At 42.2% G+C, this 22,633-nt stretch overlaps 1 protein-coding gene and 1 pseudogene across 1 annotated transcript in view; one reads left to right on the forward strand and one right to left on the reverse strand.

The window, feature by feature from the left end:
- PRKCH (protein kinase C eta) overlaps window positions 1-22,633 on the reverse strand; it is a 241,942-nt gene that overhangs the window by 56,158 nt on the left and 163,151 nt on the right. The window contains exon 10 of the mRNA XM_061156926.1: window positions 22,055-22,209. Within this exon, the coding sequence (XP_061012909.1) occupies window positions 22,055-22,209 (155 nt within the window). The remainder of the gene's footprint in view (window positions 1-22,054; window positions 22,210-22,633) is intronic.
- Window positions 10,818-13,459, forward strand: LOC133065857 (large ribosomal subunit protein uL11-like; annotated as a pseudogene).

Genomic DNA, 22,633 nt, shown 5'->3' on the forward strand with positions numbered 1-22,633 from the left:
ATGCATTAATAATACTAGGATAGGCAAACCTTCTCTTATCTGAGACTGGGTTCCCCAGTGTGGGGGAAAGAAATGACCAAGAACACAAATCTACCCAGACAGAGACAGAGGAGGAGTAGACTGACTTTGCTCTTCTGACACACAGGAAAATGGTGTCTGCACATAACCCTGTCCTTTATACACTGTCTCCTGCAGAAGCCTGACTAGCACAGAAAAAAAGGGAAGAGACTTCAAAGTCAGCTGCTCATAAACTTTCCTTGCCATCTAGGTTTCTGTTTCCCTTTCACTGTCATGGCTCCAATAATATCATTAACCAAGCCACCCTAGACAGCATATTAAAAAGCAGAGACATCACTTTGCTGACAAAGGTCCATATAGTCAAAGCTGTGGTTTTTCCAGTAGTCATGTATGGGTGTTAGAGTTGGACCATAAAGAAAGTTACATGTCAAAGAATTAATGCTTTCAAACTGTGGTGTTGGAGAAGACTCTTGAGAGTCCCTTGGACCACAGGGAGATCAAGCCAGTTAATCCTGAAGAGAATCAACCCTAAATATTCATTGGAAGGAATGATGCTGAAGCTCCAATACTCTGGCCACCTGATGCAAAGAGCTGACTCACTGGAAAAAAACCTGATGCTGGGAAAATTGAGGGCAGGAGAAGGGGGTGGGAGAGGATGAGATGGTTGGACGGCATCACTGACTCAATGGACATGAGTTTGAGCAAACTCCAGGAGATAGTGAAGGACAGGGAAGTCTGACACGCTGCAGTCCATGGGGTTGCAAAGAGTTAGACATGACTGAGCAACCGAACAACAAAAACCACACTCACCATACCTAGAGTGGGGAAAAAAACAAAAACAAAAACCATCTATCACTACCTAGAGAAGAACGAAACTCCAATCCCTGTATTGCTTGATGCTAAGATTCGTGCCCACTGCATCCCACGGAATGCTTTTGTAACAGGAAGTTCCTTGAAACTAATGACAAAAAACTTGTCAGTTGCCAGTATTCTCATTTTCATCACATCAGACATCACCAGCATTTTGTGATCTTTGGTTTCTTGGAATCAAGGATGTATTAGTTATTAGTATGCATTCTCCTTGTCAGCTGCCATGTTAAAGGTTGAGGGAACCAAAGGGAAGGAGATGTTAACAGGGAAATGTAGGACTTATGCATACTGATTCACCTTCAAACGAAACAGTTTAGGTAATTCCATTTGAAGACATCAATGCCTTCAAAGAGGCTTCATGGAAGGCCACTGGCTGCAAAAACTTTGTTACAACCAAACTACTGCATTAAATGTTGTTCAGGAGGAGTCACTGTGGCCAATAGGAATAAGAGGCAGTTAGGTTCCTCCCTATTCAGGTTTCTTTTTCCCTTTCTGTCTTGGTCTCCGAAAGAGCTCCAGGGAACCACAGGGCAGAGGACTGATAGCCTCTCCCATCCTTTACAGAAATCTAGGTTAAGGATAGTGTCTGGTTTCTTAGGAGATTCATTCTTGGCACCGAAGAGAAATTTTCTGGGAGAGTGGCAGGGGGTGGGCATTGGCTAAAGACGGGAAGATGAATTTTCCAGAGTCAGCCCACCCAAGAACCCAAGAAAAGCGGACTTGGCTTTGGAAGGTCATCATCATCCGCTCAAAGGAGCCTGCATTCCAGGGCTGGCATGGAAGGTGACACCACGTAGCCCCCCGCACACAACTGTGGAGCTGGGCAACTGCCAGAGCCACTCTGATTCGAGGCCTAAGGCTGCAGTGTGGTGACGTTCCTCCTGCTGACTCATGCGCGCGCTGCAGAAGTGTACAGAAATTCCACGATGAAAGACGATCATCCTGACATTTCTGCTAGCACTCGGGTTCTCCAGCAGATTTCCTGGAGCAGAGTCTGTCTGCCATCCAAGCTGTGGAGGCAAAGCTTAATGTTTTCCAAAGCAAGGCGGAAAAGCTCCCTGTGGCTGTGACATCCTAACACGGCCCTCATTTCCTCTGAGAGAGCCACATGGGGACCAACTGCAATGGGAGACTTTGAACCAGGCCTGTGGGCACCGATGTGGAGTTAAAGGACATCTGGGTGTCTGGGAGGAAATGAGTGGCCAGGGCCAAGTGGAGTGTGGCCATTTCCTGCTGGTCTGGCCTCGGGTTCCCTGTTTTTCATTTTTAAACTGAACTTTAGTTGTATGGACACATGAGTTCTATTTGGTTAGAACGGTGTGACTTTGTGTCCCCTTGGGTCCATATTCTGAAGCTATTTGAGTTCGAGACCCCAGGTCAAATACTTTAGACATTCAACAACGAAAGAAGTAGACAGAAAGGTATTCATCTGTCTTTCTCTCTCCCCCTTTCTTTAGCTCCACTGAGTAAAACTAAATGTGAAAAACTCACTTACTTCCTTCCATGTCATTTTTACAACTGGCAGTTACTTTTAATATGTTTACATTATAATATGTTTACATTACAATATATGCTTCCTATAGGCAGGGTCCTGGCCTGTCTTGGCCACTATAGTATCCTTAGACACAAAGTAGGTCTCAGTGAAGATTTGTTGCATGAATGAATGAATGATGGGTAAATAAACAGATGCACAAATAAATAATGAATGTGGACCCATATAGTTAAGACTACTAACAAATTTGTATCTCACGTAAATATATTAAGGTATCATGCAAAGGAAATAAAACATGGGACTCAGGGGAAAGGCAATTTTCTTCCATGTGTCTTTCAAATCAAGATGGTGACCAATGCAAAAAAGATATTTTTAAATGGTTAGTAACTAAATTTACAATTCATGGCCTGGGGGGGGAAGAGTCCATGAAAGGAATATGCTGGGAGAATTCCTTTCCTACAGAAAGGGAACCCTTTACACTCGTAAAAAATATCCCTTTGTCTTTGGTTCTGTCATCTCACAGGAGGAAAAAAAATGGTTTTAGAATGCGGACCCCTCTTTGCAGGGTGACTGTACAGTATACTGTCCAAAATGGGACTCCAAGTAAAAGGGGGCTATTCAGGAGGAATCACAGGAGCAAGCTGGGACTTCTTGGGAAAACTAAGACACAGGGCTGACTCACCTCTCCACTGCATAAGCTACCCACTGAAAGTAGAAGCAATTTCTTGTAATTCATCTCTTAAAAAGTGCTGTTCTTTTTTTTTTTTTAATTTATTTATTTGGCCATGCTGAGTTGCAGTGTGCAGGATCTTTAATTGCGGCATGTAAACCTTCAGTTGCAGCATGAGAGATCTAGTGTCCTGCCCTGGGAGTGAACCTGGGCCCCCTGCACTGGAGCACAAAGTCTTAGCCACTGGATTACCAGGGAAGTCCCACAAAGTGCTTGTTCTTTCCTGAACTCTTCTCATCTTAACTTTCTGCTGAGTTGTTATCTTGAGAATGGATTCTTAGGAAGCACCCTATCTTGAGCTTCTCTGGAAAATTATTGGTTCTGGAGTTAACTCTTTCTACTCCCAGTGTGACCTAGACCACCCTTCCTGGATTATTATCTAGTGAGATACTGTGAAAATGCTTTGCACTGTAAGCCCTCGACGCTCCCTCTTTGTTTGGATGCAAACACAACATCAAACTATACCCTAGCTGCCGCAAACTGGACAAAGCCAGCCGCCCCTCAGACGGACTGCGGAGGGAAAGTGCTTTTTAACATACTTCTTCTGGCGGTGCCACAGCACAAAGATTATACTCAGCCTCCCCGGCCATAAAAGTTTCAGTTTTTCCCATTCTCGCTGCCAAAGCTGAAATGCCAAGAAATGCTGGGAACTGTGATTATACACACTTCATATTTTATATTCTGAAACCCCAAGGAATAAGCCTCGGAGAACAGAGTCCTATTTCTTCAATGGCAGCTGAACAGATAGAGCACTCGACTTCTGCGGAGCAGGGCTGAGGATTTGCATGGGGAGAAACAAACAGAGACCTCACAGACGCTTCCCGTCTGTGTGGACCTTCCTGGCATCTGGGAGAGACCTTGGCTAGCTTTTCTCGTTGCTTTCTCCTTTGCTATTTTTTAACTTTCTGAATTACTCATCCAGATTCTTACGGGAAAAAAAAAAATTGATGCCACACATACAAGTCAGTCATAAGGAAACTCAGTGACTGCCTCTGACAGGTTTGAACCTGTGTCTTCACAGACAAGAAAACAAAACTTCAGTGTTCTTCAGGCCAAAACTGAATCCCTCCCCTTTTTGAAGAGTGGCAATAAAAACAGCCATCCTGACAACATTCAACCCTCAGGTTGGCTTTGTCAAAATTTTCCTCTGTCAATGGAGTCTTAAGTCAATTTCAAGCTGTCAATGGAGTCTTAAATTAATTTCACCACCCCAGCATATTTTTCTCAATTCCAGTGACTAGTGTAGGAATTAGAACAAACAAATAAACACAAATCCCTAAAACAGGTCTTCCTTCCTCCCTCCCTCCAAGAATTAACACAAGAGCCCCGTGTCCCTCGGGAAAGGCTCATGACAGCAAGACCCATTCTCCTAAAGGGTGAATTTCATGACTCACTATCACCTGCTTTCCTGTGTTGCTCTGTTCCATTTCTTCGTCAAAGGAGTGTTAAAATCCTCACTAAGGGCAAACGAGGGAGGGGCAAGCGTCTCATGCTTGGATTAAACAAACATTTAACACCGCTCTTGCTTCCCCGGTGGCTCAGCAGCAAAGAATCCACTGGCCAGTACAGGAGACTCGCGTTCGATCCCTGGGTCAGGAAGATCCCCTGGAGAAGGGGATGACAACCCACTCTAGTATTCTTGCCTGGGAAATCCCATGGACAGAGGAGCCTGGTGGGGCTACAGCTCAGGGAGTGACAGAAGAGTCAGACACAACTCAATGACTAAACAACAACAACTTGCTGGATTTACAGGCTCTGGAGAGCTCTCACATGTTTTCAGAACCTAAGAGCTCATGTCTTATTTTTTCTCCCTTTGACAATGCCTGCTCCAGTGCTTCATAGAGAAAGAGGCTTGAGAAACTTGGTAAATGAGCACTCTCCCCCAAAGCAATGCAAGCCCCATGCAGCCAGCGTGGACGTGTGTGCTGCTGCTTCTTACCACTGATGCAACTGCAGGATGTATAGGGCTGGAAATAAATTTCTCTTTGTAACTATATAACTGCAATAAACTTTTATAAGCCTGTTGCATGATCTGAACAGATCTGCACAGTTTCTCCAACAAGAGCAGAATTCTTTGCAGGTTTGAGCCCTTACCCATAGACCATTCTCAGAGAAGAGAAGGAGGCTCAAAACTTCTAGCTTTTTACAGGAGTTCAGAGTTGGTCTTTCAAAAGGCTTAGGAAAAACCTCTGTTCTTCGAGCATATACTATAACACCCTTTGTTTTTCAATAGGAAATACCCTTAAATATAGAGCTTGTGTATGTGTGTAAACCATTTCTGGAAGGACGTACAAGAAATGGATAACTGATTGCCTTGAGAAAGAGAAATCAGGAGGCTGGACTTAGCTTTCACTGTAATCTTTTTAGAATAGCTCAACATTTCTTTTTATCAGATTATGTATTAACACATCTAAATAAGTTACATCAACACTGCTCTTTAGTCAACAACTAATCCCCTATTTATATCCATCTTTCTATCATTTATCTCTCCCAATGTGATCTCCCCAGACAAGCTCAGCTGCTAGACATAAAAACAGAAATGAAGAAAACAAAGAAGAAACATTCTATACCATGTGTCAGAAATGGAGGGGTAGCGATTAAAAATGAACAAGGAAAGCAAGGCTCTGGATGCCAAGCTCTGATAGAGCCATGACAAATGCGAGAGAAAGCCTGAGGCTCCCAGCTCTTCATCCTGCACCCCCCCAGAGAACATCCCTTCCTGGGCTGACCATCCCTCCTCGTGCACTGCTGATTGATTTCTCCTCTTCCTCTGCCCCACTCCTTTTGCTTCTTTCATTTAAAAATATTGGTTCTCAAAAACCACAGAAGTAACCCATTCTCACCACAATCTGTGGTACAATCTGAAGACACATAATGAAAAATTAAGAACTGTCCAACCCATCCCAGACTTATTTCTGCTCTCCCACTTCTTCCAAGCACATGTCTAGGCACAGTTGGCTTTGCTACTTTTTTTTCTAAGCAAAAAATGGGACTTAAATGAGCATACGTACTATTCAACTTATTTTTCTCACTGATTTATCAGGAGAAAACCACCCAGGTGAATAAACATATGTCTAACTCAGTCATTCTTTCAACAGTTGCATAATATTCCTCAGGATGTATATACCATAATTTATTTATCCTTTTCTTATTAAATCTGTGCACCTCTTAAATGGATTCACTGTTCACATTTCTTTCCTGGATCATTTTCTAACTGATAACATGTATGGAACATTAACTGATATCAGACATGGTATCAGGATTATCAGAAATAAACAGCATGAATTGAATTTTCACAATAATCTCATGTTATGGATTAGGGATTAGAAAACTGAGACTTAGAGGAATTAACGAGTTCATCCAGTATCACAGAGGTAGTACACTGTGGAGGTAAGTTTCAAATCCAAGTTTGATTCCAAAGTCTTGCTCTTAACTGTAAGTCCATACCTCCTCATTTGCAGTGTTGCCATGCAATCAGCCTGGAGCCTATGGCCACTGAAATGTTAGCCTGGTATTTACAACTTTGAGATGGGTCATTGGACTAGGAGTTCCACATGTTCCTCTAACTTGCAGTGTTCAGGTCTTCATCTCCTCCATCCCCACATCAGTACTCATCCTATGCCTCACCTTCGCAAAAGGAAATTCTGAAGAGCCTAACATCACACCAACAATCAATTTCCCACTAGGCTTGCTACCCCTATAATCAGTACCAACAAAGTTCAGTTAAAGCTTAAGTCTTATTTAAGAGGAATAAAATGAGCTAAGCAAGTCCTAGCTATGATACTGCTGATTTTACAAAAGGAGAATGTAACACAGCAATTAGATACTTAATCAGGAATGAAAAATTACATGGATAGCTTATGAATGCTCAGAAATCAGTGACTGAAAAAGACAACCAGGATGAACAACATCACACGAATCATATTTCCTTCTTTGACAGACAAACTAAACTGGAAGAACCAAATTGCTTCCAAATATCTGAAAGGCTTTTTTGTGTGTGGAAGATTTGTGTTTTTTCAGTCTCCTCTTTATGAGTGGTTCAGAACCAGTCAATAGAAGATACTGAGAGTTACGGTTTTAGTCAATACAGTGGAGAAATTTCCAGTAGTCATTGATGCCTGGAAGTGAAGGAAACAAGTTCCCCTCCATTTGGAGGTGTTTAAGTATAGACAAAATGACCATGCAGCAGACTATTAGGTATGCATGCTTTGAAAGAGAAGGGTATATAACTGAATTTCCTCCCAACCCCAAGACTCAAGAATTGTGTCAGTGGGACATGGACCAGGTAAATATTAAGAATGTAGGCTAGAATGCAGGACAGAGATTCTGTATGTGAAAGACAAGGTTTGGAAGGATATTCTGAGGTTGAGGAAGGAGAAATGAAAGGTCACACAGTCAAACTGCCATCTCCCCATTGTGAGCAGCATCACACATTTTGGGACCTGGATCCCTCAATGATGTCATTCTTCAAGGTGAGAGGCAGTTTGCCTGTCAGTTTCACTCACTCCTCTTTGCAACTGAACCCACAGAATTCATCAATGTCTGGGCATATTTGCCAAAAGGTGTTTCACTCACTCCTCTTTGCAGCTGAACCCAGAGAATTCATCAATGTCTGGGCATATTTGCCAAAAGGTAACGTGGTTGTGGCAAGTTATATTTCTTCTTAGGAAGTTTGCTGATAAGTAAAACTTGATATTTGCAAGACAATGGAAAAAGATTCCACCTTCAGGCAGGCTATCTATCAAAAGGCAAATGGTAACACCACATTCCGCTTAGCTATCTCTCCTGCCAGGCTTAAGTACCGGGATCCAGGAGGAGGATTTGGTCTCAACACACTGGAAAATATAGCTCCAAGACTAACATACACGGCTCAGTGAGCCAAAAGAATGGCAATGCCTTCAGCTAATCCCCAGCTGTTCTCTCATGTCAACCCACAGTGTGTTCAACTCCAGCAGGTGCTATTCTCTTCAAGGTTGAAATTATTTCCGGGTAGATTTTGTACCATCAAGTAGACACAAAGCACCTTGCTTCACATAATAGAAAACATTGAAAGCTTAACAAACATATGAATGAACCACTGCGATGGGCTGAATGGTTGCACACCTCCCAAATTCATATCTTGAAGCCCTGACCCCCCTGTCCTTGGAGATGGGGCCTTTGGAAAGTAACGGGGGTTAGATAAGGTCATGAGGGAGGGCCCCCCATGATAGGAGTAGTGCCTTTATAAGAAGAGACATCAAAGAGCTTGTTTTTTCCCCATCAGGCATGTGAAGATACAGCAAGAAGGTGGCAGTCTGCAAACTGGGAAGACAGCTCACACCAGAAACCAAAATGGCCAGTGGCTTGATCTTGGATTTCCCAGATTCTCCAACTACAGACATGAACTTCTGTTGTGTAAGTCACCCAGTCTACAGTGTTCATTATGGCACCTGAGTAGACTAGGATGTGACTCACAGACGACGTGATCACAGCCTGAAAGCCAAGGCTTGACAGAACTTAACTGGCACAGCAGCAACAAGGCACCTATTTTTGACATAATCAAAAACCTTGTATTAGGGTATATTCAATACCACATATGAGATCCCTTTTGAAAATAACATTTTATAATTATTAAAAAGGCAGCGGTTGTTCTATGTAGAATATTTTAAAAACATTACAAAAAATAAAAACCACCTACACTCCCTCAGATACTCAGACAACCACTGTTGATCTGCTGATGTTTATCCTCCTGGAACTATGTTCTCTATAGAGAGTAAAGCTGACAGAAAAGGAGGTCTTTGAGGGCTTTCTTCTGACCATGACCATCGCTGCATTCAGTCACCTAGAAGAACTGCATCCTCTTATACTCACAAAGATGTTACTGAGAAGTGACTTTACTTTCAGGCTCCTAGTATGGATATTCACATCATACAACATCCATATGGAATCAACACTGGTTGATTAGGGAGAACTGAAAGGAGCACCAGGAAACTTTCTGAGATGATGGAAATGTTCTATTATTTGGAGAATTGATCACATATTGTGTACACTTGTCAAAACCTATCCAACTGTACATTTAAGATCTGTCGGGGGAAGTGAATTGGCAAGATCAATACAATCCATGTGGTAACACCAATACCCATCATTAAAACATGTGCTTTGATGCATTTTTTCCCAAAGAATGTTCAAAAAGTGAACATTGTTGAGCATGCACAACATACTAGGCTCCAGGCTAAAGGCTTCACATGCACCTCTCAGATGTGCATTTCTCGGATCTGTATTTTATCAGTGAAGAAACTGCAGCTTTAGCAGGGTTAAGTAACTGGCTCAAAATTCCACAGCTGGGAAGTGGCAAGACAGAACTGGAAGCCAGGTTCCTCAAATCCCAGCAAAAAAATTACAACAATGCGAATGTCTTTTGACTCAGCAGTAATACCTCTAGGAATCTGTTCCAGGAAAAAAAAATCAAAGACTGATCCAAAGAGATGTGTACAAAGAAATAATAAACTCACCACTGTTAATAAATCAACTTAAATGTACTATAAGTTAAGTAGGATCATATGATAGACCACTTTGCATCATGTAATATTAGGTTTAAAAGAGAATACAAAAGACTTTCATGATGGGGGAAAATGATCATGACAGATTAAGTGAAAAAAAATCAAGTTAAAAATGTATATATAGTATGATCTCAATTTTGTTTCTTTTTTTAAAAATGTAAATACATTTTAAAACTCTAAGGAAATATATCTAAACAAAAATGATTATCTGTCAATAGTAGGATTATAGGTTATTTAATTTTTAATTTAAAATTTTCAATGGTTACTATATGTTCCTTTTATAATTAGAGAGGAATCAATTTTATTTTCAAAATAAAAAAAAACAGGGGAAAATGATTGTTCTCACTGAAGAATATATATCCCATGAAGACTATACATACACATTGTTATGAGAAAAATATTTGTGTACAGCCCCTTAATAACTTTAGGGTGTTAATGTCATTCAGTAACTTATACATAATCATAAAAAAAAGTGAAATCACCAGGATTTCTAACATAGTCATATATGTATTTTATATATTATTTTATAGGATGGGAGAGTTCTACCACAGGTTGTGTGACCTTGAACAAGTTACTATACTTCCCAGAGCCTCAGGTGTCTTTATCTGTAAAAGAAGGAAGACACAATCCTCTGGGAGAGATGTAATAAGAAGGTAAAACTAAATAGGTCCAACTTCTTACAGAGGCGTTTATCCACACAAGATAAAAGCTCAGTGCATGTGGCTATTACTTTGAACAGCAGCATCAGGCAGAGAGCTCAGGTTATCTCCTCCTCGCTACCCCAGACCTCCCTGCACCATCATCCTTGTCCTTGCAGACATGCCCCTCCCACAGGCTGTGCCCTGCCATTCCTTCAGACCAGAATGCTCTTTCCCCAGATATTCACAGAGAGCCTGTTTCCTTGAGTCCTCAGGTCACTGCTCATCTGCTCAAACAGTCCTTACAAGAGAAACCTTTCTTAATCCACTATGTGTTAATAAACAGTAAAACTATTCTCCTCAAGCTTTATCTTCCCTGACAGAGCTTTTTCTCCATAGAGTTTATCACCCCAACACTCAATATATTTACTTTTTGTTTGTCTGACCACCTGTGCTAGAATTTAAGCTCCTGGAGGGTAGGGGGTATTGTCAGCTTTATTTTCAGAGCTTTGAATAGTGCCAGGCCCACAATGGATGCTCAACCAGTAAGTATTAAAGGAATGAACAAGAAACCCAAGCTGGAGGGCAGGACTCTCTTTACTCCTCTTTTAGTCTCTGAGAGTCTGACATAAAGCTTTGCATTAAGTAGGCATTTCATAAGCAGTTGTTGAACTGAACAACTGAATCACTTGTTACAAATGGCAGTGTTCACCTGATACCTAAAGATCAATGATTATATTTTTAGAGCATAGCAAATAAATCCAAGGTTGTATTTAATTATAATGAAGCAGTAGATTGCTTAACCAATTTGGTGAGGAATAGAGCAAAACTGGTGGTCTGGTTTCATTAGCCAGTGGAATCAATTAACACATTTATCAGTTAGTCCCAAATAACCACAGCCTTTTTTCATGTAAAGGTCAAGCACTGATGAGGTAGTCCAGGATCTGTATTCTGATCTAATAAGTGAAGTATAGAAACAATCAAAGTGTTTCAGGGCTGAAATTTCTTTCTGTCATTAATCTGGGTCCTTGGAGAAATTGCACCAGGATATTTACTCTAGTAACGGTGTGAAAGTGTTCTTGAATCTCCCCTCAAACAAGCAACCAAAATATTTGCTTCAAATGAAGCAAACAAAATGACTTTGACTGTTTTCCCCATACATTACAGAGACAGTTGAAATTTAAACAAAATGTTAAGAGTACAGTCTCCAAGTTTTACAACCTGTCCCCTATGTTCCAGGGTTTCCTAAGGAAATATATATATATATATATACATATTTTAATATAAATTTATTTAATTGGAGGTTAATTACAATATTGTAGTGGTTTTGCCATACACTGACATGAATCCACCACCGGTGTACATGTGTTCCCATCCTGAACCCCCCCCTCCCACCTCCCTCCCCATCCCATCCCCCTGGGTCATCCCAGTGCACCAGCCCCGAGCACCCTGTCTCATGTATCAAACCTGGACTGGCAATCTGTTTCACGTATGATAATATACATATTTCAATGTCATTCTCCCAAATCATCCCACCCTCACCTTCTCCCACAGAGTCCAAAAGACTGCTCTATACAACTGTGTCTCTTTTGCTATCTTGCATATAGGGTCATGGTTACCATCTTTTTAAATTCCATATATATGCGTTAGTATACTGTATTGGTGTTTTTCTTTCTGGCTTACTTCACTCTGTATAATAGGCTCCAGTTTCATCCACCTCATTAAAACTGATTCAAATGTATTCTTTTTAATGGCTGAGTAATATTCCATGGTGTATATGTACCACAGCTTTCTTATCCATTCGTCTGCCAATGGACATCTAAGTTGCTTTCATGTCCTGGCTATTATAAACAGTGCGGCAATGAACACTGGGGTACACGTGTCTCTCAACTCTGGTTTCCTCGGTGTGTATGCCCAGAAGTGGGATTGCTGGGTCATATGGCAGTTCTATTTCCAGTTTTTTAAGGAATCTCCACACTGTTCTCCATAGTGGCTGTACTAGTTGGCATTCCCACCAACAGTATAAGAGGGTTCCCTTTTCTCCACACCCTCTCCAGCATTTATAGCTTGTAGACTTTTGGATAGCAGCCATTCTGACTGGCGTGAAATGGTACCTCATTGTGGTTTTGGTTTGCATTTCTCTGATAATGAGCGATGTTGAGCATCTTTTCATGTGTTTGCTAGGCATCTGTATGTCTTCTTTGGAGAAATGTCTGTTTAGTTCTTTGGCCCATTTTTTGATTGGGTCATTTATTTTTCTGGAATTGAGCTGCAGGAGTTGCTTGTATATTTTTGAGATTAATTGTCAGTTGCTTCATTTGCTATTATTTTCTCCCATTCTGAAGGCTGTCTTTTCACCTTGGTTACAGTTTTAAGGAAGCTATCTTAAGGACTTACAATAAGTACACATAAGTATAGTAACTACACACAGTATCAAAATGTGGCTAAAATGTGAAGAAAATTATTTGGTTTGAAAGAAAAGTATAATCAAATTTAGTTTATTATAAAAAAAGATTGGTCTTCTTTCAGCTCAGAGGAGGCCAAGGTGCAACTTTCTTTGTTCAACCTGAATCCCAGTTCATGTGACACCAGCTGCCTCCACCACGCCACTTAAGTTCAATCCCAGTGAGATCAAAAGCATACATATGAGGTGCACCAGAGGGGGATTTGGTGCTACATCTGCCCTGGGCCAAGATCGGCCCCCTCGGTCTGTCTCCAAAAAAGGCCAGTGATGACATCACAAAGGCAAGTGGTTATTGGGACGGTCTGAGGATTACAGTGAAACTGGCCATTCAGAACAGACCCAGACTGAGGTGGTACCTTCTGCCTCTGCCCTGATATCAAAGCCTTCAGGGAACCACCAAAAGACAGAAAGAAGCAAAAAAACATTAAACACAGTGGAAACATCACTTTTGATGAGATTGTCCACACTGCCTGGTAGGTGCTGTTGAACTGAACAACTGAATCAACAACTGATGGTGCTGAGAACTTTCTGGAGCCATTAAAGAGATCCTGGGGACCACGGGCTGCAAAGTCGGCGGCTGCCACCATCATGACATTATAGATGACATCAACAGTGGTGTGGTGGAATACCCAGCTAGCTAAGAACTACAAAGATTGGTCTTCAGATCAGTTCAGTTCAGTTCAGTTGCTCAGTCATGTCCGACTCTTTGTGACCCCATGAACCACAGCACACCAGGCCTGCCTGTCCATCACCAACTCCCGGAGTCCACCCAAACCCATGCCCATCGAGTCAGTGATGCCATCCAGCCATCTCATCCTCTGTCATCCTCTTCTCCTCCTGCCTCCAATCCCTCCCAGCATCAGGGCTTTTTCCAATGAGTCAACTCTTCGCATGAGGTGGCCAAAGTACTGGAGTTTCAGCTTCAGCATCAGTCCTTCCAATGAACACCCAGGGCTGATCTCCTTTAGGATGGACTGGTTGGACCTCCTTGCAGTCCAAGGGACTCTCAAGAGTCTTTTCCAACACCATAGTTCAAAAGCATCAATTCTTCGGTGCTCAGCTTTCTTCACAGTCCAACTCTCACATCCATACATGACCACTGGAAAAACCATAGCCTTGACTAGATGGGCTTTTGTTGGCAAAGTAATGCCTCTGCTTTTTAACATGCTGTCTAAGTTGGTCTTCAGAGGGTTGATTTTTACAAGCCACAGATCCAATTTCTATGAAGTGAAGTGAAAGTCGCTTAGTTGTGTCCGACTCTTTGCGACCCCATGGACTATACAGTCCATAGAATTCTCTAGGCCAGAATACTGAAATGGGTAGCCTTTCCCTTCTCCAGGGGATCTTCCCAACCCAGGGATCGAACCCAGGTCTCCTGCATTGCAGGCGGATTCTTTACCAGCTGAACTACAAGGGCAGCCCAAGAATACTAGAGTGGGTAGCCTATCCCTTCTTCAGCAGACCTTCCTGACTCAGGAATCGAACTGGGGTCTCCTGCATTGCAGGCAGATTCTTTACCAGCTGAGCCATGGGGGAAGCCCAATTCTCTACTATTGAGGACGCATCTTGAGCAAAATTTCAGCTGAAGCCTAAGCCACAAAGAAAATCCAAATCAGCTGATAGCATGTATGCAAAGAATAATCTCATTTGTCCACATAGCATGTTTCAAAGAGCTTTCACATGTCCACTTCCATCTAATTGGAGCTTCATTAACACCCTGCAGGGAAGTTATGTCAATGGTACCCCTCACTGAACAGACAGGTAAACAGGCTTGGAGCTTTCAGCAACCCACCCATGTCCCCAGGACCGTCACGAAATGGGCTGAAAACTAGGCCCAGCATTCCTTCAGTTCAAAGAAGATGATGATCTCATCTAGTCCTATGATCTGAACTAACAGGTGTGTCCTGATGACTTCCAAATATTTAGTTCCTGCCCATTTTCACTGGGCTTCAGACTCAAGTCCATCTGCCTATTATGCATTATGTCTCAAGTACCTGATAGCTTACGCTTCTAATTCTCATCTTCTTCACCTGCCGAGGTCTCTTTCCAGGCTCATGATACCTCCTACCTAATGGCACCATGATTCGTTCAGACTTCTAACTAAACACCCAGGTATGACCCCAGGTTTTTCCTTCACCCCCTGGGTCTACCCAGTCACCGAGCCCAGTCTGTTCTACTTGCTGGTACCTCAAAAACATATGGCCTTCTCCTCAGACCTACTACCGATGTCTCAGAGCCTCCTTATCTTCTTACCCAGAACACAGTAACAGGCACAAACTCAACCTTCCCCTTCTGCCCCATGCACATATCCACACAAAATATATGTAAAATATAAAGCCAGTCATGTCATCCAACTTGCTGAAGATTCTTCAAAGACTCTCCATTACCTGCTACATAGAGCCAAATTCCCTGGTATCAAGTTTGTATCTGATAGTGCAAGTTTTCATCAAATAATTATTCTCCTTCTTTTTCCATAATAAGAGAACCCTAATTTTTAGCTAGAACATGGCCATGTAATAACATCCTAGCCTTTACTGCAGTTAGGTGCAGCCATGTGTGACCAAGCTCTGGACAATTCCATGGTAAGTACTCTAGGAAAGTTCAGGGAGGATCTTTAAAGAAAGCTGACTCAACTGGAAGGAATGTCCTTCTCCCTTCTTGTTCCAGTACTGCCTTGTATTGGAATACAGAGATGACTTTTGGAGCTACAGCAACCATTTTAAGACCATGAGGTGACTTTGAATACAGCAGAACACAAAAGATAGAAATCTAGGTCCCGGAGGACTCCATGGAGTTTTCATGGCAGAGCCAGATCTCCTACCTCCAGACTTCTTACAGGGAAGAGAAATTCATTTCTATTTAATTTAAGCCAATGTAATTTTATATTTCCTATGACAGACAATGGTGCCAAACCTCAAGTGATACTGAATTCAAGCTCCTCCAGAATATTAAGCCTTCTATAACTTCGTTTCTGTCAACTCTTCTAGCCTTATCTCCCACCATACTTCAATCTTTAGGCTTTAGTACTACTAAATTTCTAGTAGTTTTCTACCCCACCCTCTGTGGACTTTCACACTTCTCAGCATTAAGTTCTAGAGCTTGTCCCCTACCTAAACACCTACTTAACTTTATTCAGCTTTTAACTTTACATACTCAGCTCAGGAATCATCTCTATAGGAAGTTTGCCTAAATCTGAATCTTAGGCTAAGTGGCTGTTCCCTGTGCTCCCATAATGCCCTGGGCATGCTTCATTTTTGGAACCCACCTGCTATTATTTATGGGCCATCTCTCCCACCCCACAGAAAGAACCTTAGGGCAGACACCACATCTACTCATGTTGTATCTTCACCTCCTAACACCAGTGGAAGCTCTAATTATGTCCTGAGATCCACTGCACTTTCCTCAGTGAGATGGAGTGAACAACGCCACGTGCTTCTGAATGTCTTGTTTAGCCCTTAAGCTCAGCGTTCTATGAAGACTGAATGAAAATTTCCTAATGGTGCTATTTTTTTTTCTGAAGGTGAAAAACAAGTTGCAAGTGAGCCCTCCTAAGAAAACATCCACCCTGAGAAGCAAGTTACTGTTTGGATATTTCAGGCTTGAAATCTTTCATCCGTAACAGGGAACTTGGCACTAAGTAATCTTGGAGGTCTCGTCTGGTTCTGACATTTTGTGATTTCATTGTTGAATATAAACACATAGATCTGGACACAAGGAACTCACTGTGAGCGGATGGCTCCTCCAGGGACTGACAACATGACCAGCCTTACCCAACTTTTAGGTAAATTATTTACAAGGAGTGCCTAATAAAATCTTAAAAGTCACCAGAGGACAGAGAGCACACTAAGTTAATGAAATGTCAACTAAGGGAAGTGATGCCTCCTGGCTCCCAACCATACTGAACTTCTTTCTCTAAAAGGTTTTGAACTTGCCATGTTCCCTCCTGATACTGGGCACCTCCATTTGCTATTCCTCCTGTCTTGAATGCTCTTTCTTCCCTCTTTACTTTACCTCAGCTCATGAGTCACTTCCTGAGGAAAATCTTCCACCTTTCCTTGACCAGACTAAAACACCCAATGAGATCTTCTCATTCAGTGCAATGCATTCCTCTTCTTCACAGCACTGGTCACAGTGGCGATTTGGTATTAATATGATCATGTGATTGATGTCTTTCTCCCTCACTCAACCATACTCTCTACAACATAGCACTTTTGTTTTTGCTCATCACTGTATCCATATCCTTGGCAGAGAGTTGATGCTCCATAAATCCTTGTCAAATATCCCCAGAGGCTGTGCAAGGGAGGACAAAAGGGGCCGATGAGTTTCACTGGAGGAGGAAATGTCAGGCTGTTCTAATAAGCTGGTAATTCTCAGAGCTCTCCATCATACCTTTGAAAAAAGATCTTGGGAGTTAGGGATTGAAGTCACTTTCTGGTGATGGAAGAGCAGGCATGGAATGAGGCCACCAACTGGCAGAACAAGCTAAGAAGAGAGATGGCAAGCATATGACTAAAAAGTTTGGAGTTCCAGGAACAATGCTAGGTAAAAGCTCATGGCCAAATCCAAAGTGAAAGTTACTAACGTACTGAGAATCTCACGACCTGTGCATCCTAAAGAAACAAGAGCTACTATATGAAGATTAAAATGACAATTGTCACTGTTTTTGTAGCACGCATATCAAGAAAGAGTAAACCTACTTCTTGGGGCAGAAGGAATGAGGCATTGTATGGCAAAGGGAAAACAGAACTCCTAACTTTGACTTTCATCTTTATCTAAAAAGACCATCACTAGAATGAGTAGAATGAATATAAATACAGAACTGAATTCCAATACAGGTAAGAGTCCAGAATTCTAGGCTCAAATGAAAGACATATGGGGACTCTGTAAGTTCTGCTAATACTTAGGAGTTAGAAAGGCCCCAGGAGATAGGAATCAGACAGGTGTTACCCCAATTTTCAAGAGAGGGAAGAGCTAGATAACAGAGAACAATGACTCAAGCACATGCAGCTACCACCGACCCAACACCAAGCTGATCTGGAAGCAGATGACTTGTGACTTCTTAAACCTGAAAGCAATGCTCACAGAGGTGGCTTCTAGCATGGGCTCTCTGAGCAAAGCAATGCTCAGCTAACTTTAGATCACACAGGAACGTGAAGTCAGCAAGGAATCTGATGGTCCCTTACAGTATCTTTGAGAAACAAGAGTCAGATGATATTAGAGACTGGTGTATTCATGCAGATGCTACAGCTGTGCTCAGAGAGAAGCTTAAAAATCTCATCTGGCAGGGATATTGCTAATCCTCTCAAATTCTGAATTTATTTAAAAAGTCAAATTAGGTAGTGATTGTTCTCTAATTTGAGGAGAACTCAAAACTGATTTTCTTTTAAAACTAAGGTGCTGCGTAAGTATATGAGTACAAGACAATATGTCAAGTCTGGCAGTCACCCTCTGTGACCAGTCCAACATCTGGGAAACAGGAGAGCAAGTGACCCCAGGAAGCACTTGGAGCTTGAGGAGTAAACACCGATTACCACGCACCCCACATGCTGAGAATTGCACAGGGCACAAAGCAGCTAGACGTGTAAGATGAAAACTGCATTGAAATGCACCGTGTTCAAGTATAGCCTCAGAAGGATGAATCAAAACTTAAACTGAGCTCTTCTATAAATTCTTCCTCTCTCAACCTATTTTAGATACATTCCATGTTTTCTCAGAAACAGAAAATCCAATGGGTGCTGGCTGGCTTTGGGAGCTGACATGTCAATGACGGCTGAGTTCCCGTAAGTAAGTTCCTGTGAGCAAACCTTAATACAGCTTACGAAACAGGATAGAAGTGGTGCCCGTAATGCTGGCAGGCAGATAAATGGGATGCGGGGCCCTTTGTTTGCCCAGTTGTGTAGGGCTTGACTCTGGAAAAAAGTCAGTGCCCATGTAAATTATTCATGAGTACTATCTGGGCTTCTAATCAGCCAACAAGCCCCGAACAAAGGAATGAATGGTCTATTTTCCCCTTAGCAAAGTGACTCATTGACTGCTTAATTCAAAACCCTCTAGACTTGGTCTGTGGCCACACCAAAGCTCCAGACCTTCCAACCAAAGGCAAAGGGGCAGCCTCTTTCCTTGCTGTAATGCCCAAGAGCCAGACTTCTGTTCCTCCATGAAATGCAAGTGAACACATGAACACATCTGAGAAATCAGGGTCAGAACGTAAGCAGAAAAGCACCTGAATGTAACTGGCCTGTGTCCTCTCATACAAGGCACAGTTGGCAGAGAGAGAGAAGAGGGTCATGTCAGAGGGAGCCTAAGGCAGTACCTTCTAAAGTCCCATTTGATGATGACTTGCAAATGGCACCATCTTTGTAATTCACTAGAAAAGAAATACTTCCCCTGGAAAAATAAGACAAAACAGCCAAACGACAACAATCCTATTTGAATAGATCAGAGGTATCATTCAGGGAGATCTTTTTAGCTCTGATAAAGGCCATCCCAGGACATGTATGATACACGGAGGCTGTCCAACACTCCTACTGTGCTCTCTGGATCAAATTCATACCCCTGGGATCCAAATGTGCCCTTTGCTATGTGTGGATTCCAGGGACTTGGCATCCAAAGGCTTATCCTTAAGACTCTGCTCTCAGGCCAATACCCTGAATGGAATTAAATTATCCAATGAAATAAACCCACAGGATGAAAATAGCATTGGAATCTATCCTAATTAAATGTGTTCCCTTCGAAGTCAAGCATATCAGTAGAAACTGCACGTGGAATTCAAGTGAAAGAGTACATTAAATTCTCAGATTTGAACTGCAATACCAAGAACTGAAATAAAAATTCTCAAGATGTGGGCTGATACTGCTTCACCAGAAACCACATCAGGTTACACTGTCCATCCTCCACATTTCAAAGCAAAAGAAACAAGGAGATGGAGACGCAGATGAAGCATGTGCCTTGCATGAAGGTAATGCAGTCCTATGAAAAGCCAGAATATTTAAGTATTCAAGTGTTTTTCCCCCTTGCTGGTCTGAATATTTGTATCTTCCCTTCGCCACATTATATGTTGAAATCTTAATTCTCAAAGTTGATAGTATTAGTAGGTAGGGCCTTTCAGGGGTGCTCAGGTCATGAGGATGGGGCCTGATAAATAGGGTTAGTGCCTTATAAAAGTGGCTCCAGAGAAATCTCTGGCCTCCTTTACCATATGAGGTCACAGCGAGAAGGCACCAGCTAGGAACCAGAAAGAGGGTCTCCATCAAACATGACCATGCTGGTGCTCTGATCTTGGATTTCCAGACTCCATTGTGAACAATAAATGTTCATTGTTTATAAGCCACCTAATCTGTGCTATTTTGTTACAGAAGCCTGAATGGACTAAGATACCCATTCTGCCCCATTTTCACAAATCAAAGTCACTCTGTCACCAAAGGGGGAGTAAGAAGTCCACTCTTCAAGGGGTTTACTTGAAAATTTACTTTACAGTTGTACCCTAAGCCTTTAGGTCTCTCCTGAGGAGACAGTGTAGCTCAGTGGTTAAAAACATCACTGGAATTCTGGCTCCACTACCAGTGAAATTGCAATCAGTTCAAATTGCAATTGAAAATCAGTAACTCATCTAAGTAACATGGATAACACTAGTGTTATATAATTTATTATTAGGAGGATCAAGAAAGAAAATGCAGGTCAAGTACTGGGCCTGTAACAAGTACTCCATTTAGCTTTTGTTGCCATTTTTTTTTTGTTTGTTTGTTTTTAAATTAACAACACAAGCCATTGTCAAACAGGAAAGTGGTTATTCTTAAAAATTAAATGTGGAGAAGGCTCTCCTTGGGGTCCACAGACCAGAGATGGGTAGCTCAGCCACGGAGAGGAGAACAAACACGGAACACACAGTCCAGAGTCCCAGACCACCACCAGGAAGGACCTAGAACCCCCTCCAGCATCAGAGACCATGTGAGCAACCACCAACAATCATGTGCTGGGCTCCAGGCTGAGACAGGAGACATGCCCTGCTGGAGCCGCCAGGACAACAGCACGGCCGGGTCAGGAAAGCAGAGAGCACAGACCTTCCACGGAGTAACCTGTGGCCGCCTCATGACTTAGGAGTGAGCGGAGACTCTTGGTTACCTTCAAGGGATGACCCCGCTGCAGGCTATCCTGCCTAGCACCCCACTCTGCTACCTCACAGTGGGGGCTGTGACAGAGCACTGTGTCCACTTGAGCTTCCACGGCTCTGCACTGAGAATTTACTAGAAGACATTTTTGCACCACGCCTGCTCCATCTCGTTTTTCCACTTCTTTCTGGCACCATGGACCAGTCCTGCTGCATTCTTTACTGATCTCACTTCTCTTTGCCTATTTTGTTTCCTCTCAGGGTACTTAAGAATATTTAGTTTTTAAAGCTCTCTCACACTTTAATAATGATGTTCATACTGTCACCAGCTCACAAAGGAACAGCAAAACTAATAAACGGCAAATTTCAATCAGGAAATTCTTTACATGAATGCACCCGAGAGAGAATTTTTCTCAAAGGAAACAAACAATTGCCTCTCAAAGAAGGAAAAATAATGGAGCATATGTGGCAACTAAGTTACAATGTGATGTAAAGGGCAGGAAGACATTGTTGACAATGGGAAAAAAGGAAAACTTGAGGATGAAAATTACCTAACGCTATTATATTTCCCACCATACTCAGCTTTGTGTCTGAGTAAAGGTTACTTTGATCTGCTCTGAGATCTAACAACATTAACCAGATTTCAAGCCCATTTAACATATGATATATTACGATAAAGACTGTGTCATGAAATGAAATCAAACAAGATTTAGGAGGGGACTTCACATGATAGACATCATCAAGCAGGACTCTGCTTGTCAACAGGTCACCTCTTGGCTCCTGGACTGGTGAGTGGCAAGCCTATCTGACCATGATTCTTATCATAGCCATTTAGGGCAAGAGGTATTCACGCTCTGCAGTTTAGGCATGGATTCTGAAAATGGGATGAATCACTCCTAAGGTTAAAACAGAGGAGACCAGCAAGTTCAGCCACTTGAAAACCCCAGCTGAACAAATGCATGAACAGTCTCCTTTCGAGACCCTCAAGCCTATTTTACAAATACCACACAGGCACGAGCTTTAGTCTTCAGGCAGTGCTTATCATTGTGTTATTCATTTATTCTAACGGACATGCAAAACTTTGTGAATTTCAAAAGGAGTTCAACTGTCCATCATGAGAACTGGAAGGACAAGCTGAATCAGGGGAATGAACCAGGGATGAATTTTGAGAGGGCTTACCAGCACCCAAAACTCACCTATAGATGATTCCTTTGTCATGAAGGAACATAAGTGCCGAAATGATCTCTGCAGCATAGAAACGAGCCCGTGCTTCATCAAAACGCCGTGACTTCTGAATGTGAAACATCAAGTCGCCCCCATTCACAAACTCCATCACAAAAAATAGACGATCCTGGGTACAAACACACACAAAAGGATTCAAGGTGGTATAGCCATCAGCCTAGAGATCAGTCAGCATCATACGATCTGGGACTGCAGTGTGGGGAGAAGAGGTTGTTAAATGGAGGTGCTCAATGGAACACCCTGACAGCGGCTCAGGGCAAAGCAGGAGGGTCTAATGGATTAGATCTGGGGATGGTGGGGATTGGTGGGGGGGGGGGGCAGTAGGTGGTGATAGTAACACCTGGATCTCTTTTAAAGAATTCCACACAACCTTGAATTTCTGCATTAAGTAAAAAGTAGAGAAGGTATCAGAAGCTGTTGGTTCTAATTCTGCACCTTAAACACCATGTAATCTTGAATTAAAATTTTTTTTTGGATATTCAGCATTAGTAAGGTGAGAATGATGTCACTATCTCTACCAAAATCATTGAGTT

The sequence above is a fragment of the Dama dama genome, chromosome 12 (assembly GCF_033118175.1).
Source record: "Dama dama isolate Ldn47 chromosome 12, ASM3311817v1, whole genome shotgun sequence".
Lineage (NCBI taxonomy): Eukaryota > Metazoa > Chordata > Mammalia > Artiodactyla > Cervidae > Dama > Dama dama.